This window comes from Priapulus caudatus, unplaced genomic scaffold, assembly GCF_000485595.1.
Source record: "Priapulus caudatus unplaced genomic scaffold, Priapulus_caudatus-5.0.1 Scaffold1179, whole genome shotgun sequence".
In the NCBI taxonomy this organism is placed as follows: Eukaryota; Metazoa; Priapulida; class Priapulimorpha; order Priapulimorphida; family Priapulidae; genus Priapulus; species Priapulus caudatus.
The window spans coordinates 45,076-54,151 of record NW_014578240.1 but is presented as its reverse complement, the minus strand read 5'-3'; the positions used below and the strand labels follow the sequence as shown (position 1 = coordinate 54,151).

The 9,076-nt window shown below is 45.2% G+C and overlaps 1 protein-coding gene across 1 annotated transcript in view; it reads left to right on the top strand.

Annotated features, from left to right (window-relative positions):
- Positions 1–6,488: 6,488 nt before the first annotated feature.
- The window catches only part of LOC106815701 (muscle-specific protein 20-like), a 30,206-nt gene continuing 27,618 nt past the window's right edge, over positions 6,489–9,076 (top strand). The window contains exons 1-2 of the mRNA XM_014820201.1: positions 6,489–6,539; positions 8,649–8,748. Of these exons, the coding sequence (XP_014675687.1) occupies positions 8,698–8,748 (51 nt within the window). The 5' untranslated portion in view covers positions 6,489–6,539; positions 8,649–8,697. The remainder of the gene's footprint in view (positions 6,540–8,648; positions 8,749–9,076) is intronic.

Here is a 9,076-nt window from a genome sequence, read left to right as displayed (position 1 = left end):
AGGGAGACGTGAACAGAAGCAATGGAGGCTGAGCGTGCGAAAGGAGAAACGGAAGGGCGGGCGGGAATGAAGTAGTAGTTTTGCTGCTACTGAACTTTAGGGCGCTCTACACTCTAAATTATAACGCAGGTCTGACTATAAAGAATTTATTACAGAAACCTATGTTGAGATGTACCCCCTCACCATATTAAATGCGCATTTGCAGCAACAAATACAGATCTTCTGCGTGAGATATTGCGCTATTGCGCCAAACACTCAACGTAGCCAGTTACTGTACTGACTGTTATGCCGAGCCGAGACGTTACATTGCAAGTCTTGATTCCTTTCATAAGTGGAGGCCTACTGATCGAATATTATAGTTAAAATCTATGCTGGATACCATATTCATTATTTAAATTCATTAATTTTTGGAAAATATTTTTTTTTCCTTAAGAGAATGCGCATGCGCGAGCACTGTTTCAGACGTGCAGTACGACCGAACATCAAAGTACCGTAATATAGCTTGTGCGGAAGAAAGGAGTGGTGAAGACAAGCGAAGGTCGGCAGGGATGATCAGCCAGGGCCGGTGAGAAGAAGAGGAGGCTGAGCGTGCCCGGACAAGGGAGACGAGGGGAAGGGGCGGGCAAGGAATGAGCACTGATCTCTACTATCTCCATGTTAGTATTAGTAGAGAATCAGTGGATAAAATTAGGAGTTATTGCCACCTTACTGGCATAGAGCGCCTATTATAAGCACAGGCCATCTACTGAATAAGGAATTATTATAGAGGCCTCATTACTAAGATACCCCCCTTACATTTAGAATTGCAGTTTGGCAGCTCACAAAATAGTACAGGCTTCCGGATGAGATATTGCGCATGAACGCCGAAACAGGTAGACGTAGCCAGTTATGTTACTGACTGGTATATGCATAGCCGGGACCTTTACATGCAAGCGTGTGCTTCCTATTTCATAAACTAAGTCTACTGATGGAATATGTATCATGGAATCTATGTGGGATTAACCCTCTTTATTTAAATTCATAATTTTGCGCCAAAACTATATTTTCCTTGGAGATATTGCCATGCCGCGAGCACTGTTTCAGCGTGCGTACGGGCCTAATCAAAGCTACCGTAATATGGCTGCTGCCGGGGAGAGCAGGGTGTGAGACCAAGGGAAGGTGGCAGGGAAGACGCGAAGGCGGTGGAAAGACGAAGGGCTCAGCGTGAGACAAGGGAGACGAGGGAAGAGCGTGCGGGGCATAAAGTAGTAAGTTTTGGCCCCTTCTGGCTGGGCGCTCTCGTATTTAACACAGCGTTCTATACTTACAGCATTATTACAGAAACATATGTGAGATCACCCCATTGGACCAGTATTAAATGAATTTCAGCAACAAAATATAATTCCTCTTGTGAGTATTGCGCGTACGCTCAATAGTAACGTAGCAGCTTATATGTACCTGATGGTTATGGAAGCCTGAATGACCCTCTCGTATGCTGAATCTCTCAGCTGCGCGAATCGGTTCGGGCGCGAGTGCTGCGAGCAAGTGAAACATGTAAGATCAGATTTTTACAATGGAGATTTAAATGAAGAGGGGTTTTCTAGGGAATACTCGCATGTTAAGTTCCGCTTGCGTAAACCAGTCAGTACACACACACACACACCACACACACACACACACCACCACACACACACACACACACAGACACAGCACCCAACACGCACCACACACACCAACACACACAACACAACACACAACACACATATATATCATATATATCAGAGTAGATAAGTAGGAGGAAGGGTGACTTGCATAACAAGGGGAATTCGTCAGTTTACTAGCCTTAGAAATTACTACGATTTACTACCGCGTAACTCAACCAACGTTAAGCTCTCAATTGTAACAGTGCATTCGCCTTAGCTCCGTATAACCGAAATCGTGTATTCTCTATTAGCTACTTCTGAATTATATAATAACATATTTTAAATAGTATAGACACATAAGATACATTATTTTTAAAATTACGCAGTTAAAGATAACCGCGCGTGTCATCTCGCCTAGTAGACGGGAATCAGTTGATAGTAGGAGGGATTCAGGGAGCCTTATCCAGCACCCCTGCTAGAATGACCATGCTGACGTTTGCCTATGACGCCCGCTCTCAGCTCTCACAGCCGTCGCGGGTGTGAGGTGACAACTACGCAGCCTCGTCACCTGTCACCTGTCACCTGTACCTGTCACGCGTGCCACCCTGCTGCTTGATGCGTGGTGTCCTGCATGGGTCTGCCTGCTGCTGTGACACACACGCACGCACAAACACGGGGAACCACGCACACACACGCACATCACCCAAATACACACACACACACACTTATCACGCACGCATTCACGCACGCACGCACGCCGCACGCACGCACGCACGACCACACACACACGCCGCACGCACGTTACACACACGCACATACACACAGCACATACAACACACACATTATACACGCACGCATGCACGACCACGCACGCACGTACTGCGCACGTACGCACGCACTCTCACCATACGCACGCGGACACTCAGGACACACACACACACACACACACACACACACACACACACACACACACACACACGCACACACACACATACACGCACGCACGCGCAAGCAAGAATCTGCGTTCAATAAAGAGAGCATTGCTTCTAATTGCATTACAGTGGCAAGAAAGCGGTAAAGCGTAAAAGCAGTTATTTCCAACACGGACCAATCCTTTAGTACGTATACCCGGTAATAGGATTACAGGCAACCTGTCGCTTATACATCAGAATTAACTGCTACCGATATCAGGGCGACTGAAAATAATGTCTTTAACGCACTGATCACTGGTAGAGCTTAAATCGAATTAGGTCAAAGTTTAATCAGGGGTTAGCAGTTTTCGTAGTGGTGAAACCCAGGATCAACCTTACACGCCATGAGCAATACGTGAATTATGAATAGCGAAAATCAACTTAAACGTATAGAACTCTTAAATCAAAAATTCGAAAAAACAACATCGGGCTTATGTAATAATACACTATCGTCATCGTCATCGTTATCATCATCATCATCATCATCATCATCATCATCATCATCATCATCATCGTCGTCGTTGTCATTATAATCACCATCGTCGTCGACGTCGTGGTCGTCATTGTCATTATCGTTATCATCATCATCATCATCGTTGCAGTCGTCTTCGTCGTCGTCGTCGTCGTCGTCGTCGTCGTCGTCGTCGTCGTTATTATTATTATTATTATTATTATCATTATTATCATCATCATTACCATCATCATCATCATCATCATCATCATCATCATCATCATCATCATCATCATCATCACCATCATCATTATCATCATCACCATCATCATCATCATCGTCATCATCATCATCATCATCATCATCACCATCACCATCATCATCACCATCATCATCATCATCATCATTATATATCGATGTGTTGATTCCAGCCCGGGGCGGTACATCACCGAACATCAAAGACTCATCTCCGAGCATAACTACCTGTCAACACCTCGGCTCCTTATCGGTATAGAATGAGTTGCAGGTTCTGCGACGCTGGCGGCACACGCATTTCATATTCGCCGTTAAGGCTTCTACGCTCATGTAATTTATATCGCCTAATAATTATAGATAAATGCAATCCAAATGTCCCTCATGACAAACTATGTCAGCACACGCACGCTACTGTGCATAACTACACCGAGAAAGGAGATAGAAAAAGAAAAATATAAAGAAATGTATAAAAAAGAAAAATACAAGAAAAATACAAGAAAAATATATAAAAAAGATAGAAGGAAGATAGGATAAGAAAGAGACAGAAGAAATAAACAGGACAGTTAATGGAAAGGCCTATAGCATGAGAATGCCTTACTTCCTAGCCTAGATGAAGAGGGTCAAGGCTTTAATGCTTGCGGTAGGATTCAGCCATATTTCGTATCACACATGTTTGCTTGGATACTAGCCCAAACATGATAGCATATAGGTTCTCTTTCTCCACAAACAAACAACAAAAACACAGCTAAAATAACAATAACGATTGCCATAAAAACATTAAAAAGTACACACACATAAATCATCAACACCAACAAGCAGCTAACTTACGCACACACGCACGCACGCACGCATGAACGAAGGCACGCACACACAGACCTACACTTTTGCCTTTCCCCCGTCTCTCTCTCTCTCTCTCTCGCGCGCGCTCTCTCGCGCGCTCTCTTTCGCTCTTTCTCTCCCCCTCTCTTTTCTCTCTCGCCTCTCTCGCGCGCTCTCTCTCCGCGTCTTTTCTCTCTCGCCTCTCTCCAGCCTCTCTCTTTCTCCTCCGCCTCTCTCAGCCTCTCTCTTCTCGCCTCCGCCTCTCTCTAGCCTTCTCTCTTTCTCGCTCCGCCTTTCTCTCCCCCTCTCTTTCTCGCTCCGCCTCTCTCTAGCCTTCTCTCTTTCTCTCCCTGCCTCTCTCTAGCCTTCTCTCTTTCTCGCTCCGCCTCTCTCTAGCCTTCTCTCTTTCTCTCTCTGCCTCTCTCTAGCTCTCTCTCTTTCTCTCGCGTGCGCTTCCCTCGCGCGCTCTCCCTCGCTCTCTTTTTTATTATGCCATCTGTTTAATAAATGACACTCGCTCATCGCCGTTGACACATAGAAACAAGCGCGTTTCACATTGTAATGAAACTGATTTTGCTGATGTTGATGTTGATGCTGCTGCTGATGTTGTCTGCTGTGATGTTGATGCTTGTTGTTGATTTGATGTGATGCGCTGTGTGATGTTTGATGCTGATGTTGATGCTGCTGCTGATGTTGATGCTAATGCTGCTACTGATGTTAATGTTGATGTTAATGCTGATGTTGATGTTGATAATGGTAATGGCACTGATAATATTGATATTTATACAATTGCCGTTGCCTGCTGCTGCTGCTGCTGCTACTGCTGCTGTTGTTACTGCTGCTGCTGCTGCTGATGCTGATGATGATGAGGTTGACCTTGACTATGGTGTTGACGCTGACAGTGATGAGAACGGATATCAAACCCGCCTCGTTCGGATTATAGACAGAACCGGGTGCTGGCAAAGATGCCGACTTCTAGACTGCCACCAAGTTTATATACGTAATTAGCATACCGCGTGCTCCTGCAGGCTAGGGAACCATCTAGGGAAGATGGCATCTTGCGGTAGCGTGGTAGATGTATAAGGTTGCACAACATGTGCCCAGCGCAAGCAGCATTCACTCCACGCTCACACTTCATTAAACATAAAAAAATAAATGGATCTCTAACTCTTCACCTATCTCTCATTCTCTGTCGCTTGCTCTTACGTTCGCTCATCTCTCAGTTTCTGCTGCTTTCCTTCTCGATCGCTTACTCTCTCTCTTTCTCTCTTTCTCTCTCTCTCCTCTCTCTTTCTCTCTCTCTTCTCTCTCTCTCTCCTCTCTCTTCTCTCTCTCTCTCTCTCTCTCTCTCTTCCTATTCTCTCTCTCTCTTTCTCTCTCCTGCTCTCTCTCTCCCTCTCTCCCCCTCTTCTCTGTCTCTCTCTCTCTCGCTCGTCTCTCTCCCTCCCTCCCTCTCTCTCTCTCTCTCTCTCTCTCTCTCCTCTCTCTCTCCTCTCTAGCTCTTTCGTATTTGCATTCTCTACTTCCACTCTGTCTTTCGCTCTTTTTATACATTTCGGGCAAGACCAAAGCAAGCGGGGAAATCATCAAAGGAATTATTATGAGATGTGATCTGCAGACGCCATTCTACAAAGTAAATAAGGATTGTTAATTCATCGTTAATTGAACCAGGCCTTCCTATACCTGGCCTTCTGTTTGTGTGTGTATACAGACCAATCTTCGCTCACCCCTCATGAGTTTTTACGCGTAATATTAATGTGTGGGAATCGCCGACATGCACGGTTAAACAGCGTACGTAGCGTGTGCGTTCGTGCGTGCGTGTGTGCGTACGTGCGTGTGTGTGTGTGTGTGCGAGTGGCGCACGTGCGTGTGTGTGTTCGTGTGTGTGTGTGTGTGTGTGTGTGCGAGTGGCAGCGTGTCGGTGTTAGCTTCCTTCATATCTCCGGCTAATCTCCGCATCCATCAGTAATCTGCCAGGTCTGCTCTGTATCTCCCCCATTTCCCCCCTCTCCCCCTGCTCACCCTCTCCCCCTCTCTCCCCTCGCTCTCTCTCTCGCTCGTCATCGCCGAATGTCAATACATGGCCCTACTTTGCACACGCCTCGTGTTGCTGTTTATGGACGCGCTGAGGCAAGGTGGAGGGACACCATCAACACGTAGCACACCCACCCCCATCTACGTACGTACGAGTGTGTATGTGTGTGTTGTGCGTGTGTGTGTGTGTGTGTATGTGTGTGTTGTGGTGTGTGTGTGTGTGGTGCGTGGGTGTGTGGTGGGAATCTCTGGTGCACGTGACCGTGAAGGGGCGCGCGTCCTCCGGCGGTGACGGCTACGGGGAAGTATTAAAAGAAGAAGGAGAGAGCCGCCCTCACTCAGTCGTCGCAGTGCACGGGAGAGACCAGCCGTCGCCACACTCACAGGGTGAGAAAGCGATGAGAGAGAGAGACGAGAGAGAAGAGAGACGAGAGAGAGAGAGAGAGAGAGAGAGAGAGAGAGATGTGTCTTCTTCTTCTCCTGGCTTCTCTTCGTCGTTCGTTCGGCCCTCGTCGTGCCACGGAGCGCGATCGCGCGGCGCGCTTGCATGTGTACCTGTGATCCGAAACAGCTGTCAGTGTGAGGATGCTCTGCTGCTGCGCGCTGCTGCTGGCGGAAGAGCTGGAGCGACGGCACGACGTCTGTGATCGTCCTGATCACCGTTACCTTACGCTGATCGTGTTAGTTAGACCGGAAGGTCTCTTTAGGTGTTTTCCTACGCCTGTAGTGTTTCTATGAGTGTTTTCCTTCGCCTGTAGTGTTTCAATAAGTGTTTTCCTGCGCCCGTAGTATTTCTATGAGTGTTCACCTACGCGTGCAGTGTTTATAGTGTTTTCCTATATCTGTATTGTTTCCTTTATATTGATACTCTTTTCCTACTTTATTGATGTTACCTTTTGCGGGTTTAGTGTTACCCTACATCAGTAGTGTTTTCTTACCATAATAATGCCACATTTTAAATTTGGTGTTAGTGTTACTCACGTCAGTAATGTTAACTGTACATTGATAGTATTTGCTTTCCTTGAGTTATTAGAGTTTCCTTCAATGACAGTGATTCCTTTCTTAACAGTGTTTCCGTTCGTTAACATTGTTGCCTTTCTTTGATAGTACTGCCTTACGTCTATAGTATTCAGCTCTAGTAATTCCTTACATTGATAGCGTAATATTTCCTTTGGATTTTAGTGTCCTCGTTCTATATTGGTTTTCATTCATTAATAGTCTTTCCTTACGTATGTAGCGTTTACTTCTAGCGTAACCTTACACCGAGAGTTTTATCTTGCGTGTGTAATGTTTCTTGTAGTGTAACCTCTCATTGAGAGTGTTATCTTGCGTGTGTAATGTTTCTTGTAGTGTAACCCTACACCGATAGTATTATCTTGCGTGTGTAATGTTTCTTGTAGTGTAACCCGTTACACCGATAGTAATTATCTTGCGTGTGTAATGTTTCTTGTAGTGTAACCCTACACCGATAGTGTTATCTTTCGTCCGTAGTGTTTGCTTGTGTTAGGATAGTCAATGGACGAGGCGTGAGTGTGAGCGTGGAGGGGGGGGGGGGGGGGGGGGGGGGGGGGGGGGGGGGGGGGGGGGGGTGTGCTGTGTTATGTGTGTGTCTGGTGGTGTGTGTGTGTGTGTGGTGTGTGTGTGTGTGTGTGTCGTGTGTGGAGTCGTGTGTGTGTGTGTGTGTGTGTGCGTGTGTGTGTGTGTGTTGTATGTGCGTGGTGCTGGCTGTGGTGCTATGTTACTCTCGCCTGCACACAGCTCCTCAGCCTCTCCATAGGCACGCGCATCACTGAAGCTGAGACGAAATTAGCAGCTAGAGCGGTGGAAGACCTGTTATAGTAGCCGCTGTCATTACTACGTACTGACGCGCGTGGTTACCTAATATCGCATGCTATCGAGTTGTACAGTGAGAACAAATAGGTGCTATACACCTACTAACACAGTAGGGTGCTCACTCTCAATATTATTTATTATATATATATATAATAGTTATGGCGGCAAACGTCACAGACGTGCCAGTAAAAATATATAAGGTTTAACGCCTGGATATATTATATCACCGATACTTTTACTTTTTGCCACTTCCATAAACAGCTATCAACGCTCCTGCAGTGTATATACTCAGCTTTATGTGTAAATGTACTTTTAACGAAATCTAGCAGTTTATTTTTTATTTTATCAGTATTGAATAAAAACCGAGAAGTGGGCAAAACTTCATTATCAAAATTTCAGCGTTCACTAGGCCTAATCTACCCGATCTTTCTTAGGTTTATTTCAATAAACTTGAGCTCAAAAGCCTCGTGACTTTAAACATTCGCCTAGACTCGTGTGAAATCAGGTTTCCAATGAAATGCAAATTCACAAGCCGATGATAAAGACTCAAACGTATGCCTAGGCTATCGATAATTTACCAAATAAACACGATTTTTATTAATCTTTTTATGATTTATCGTATATTTAATATTTATACATGTTTATCATTACATTTATTTACAGAACAGTGAGCTAAGTCACTTCAGTTTGTAAGGAACGAATATCAAACAAGATGGCAAACCGTGGTCAAGCTTTCGGCATGTCAGCCAAGGTCGCCGCCAAGGTGAGTACATACGGCATCCGATATAAGCGTAAATATAAAGATGGCGCAATAGCGTTATAGTAATATATGCAATACAACACGTATTGGACGTAAATATAAAGATGGCGCAATAGCGTTATAGTAATATATGCAATACAACACGTATTGGGCGTAAATATAAAGATGGCGCAATAGCGCTATAGTAATATATGCAATACAACACGTATTGGACGTAAATATAAAGATGGCGCAATAGCGCTATAGTAATATATGCAATACAACACGTATTGGACGTAAATATAAAGATAGCGCAATAGCGCTATAGTAATATATGCAATACAACACGTAT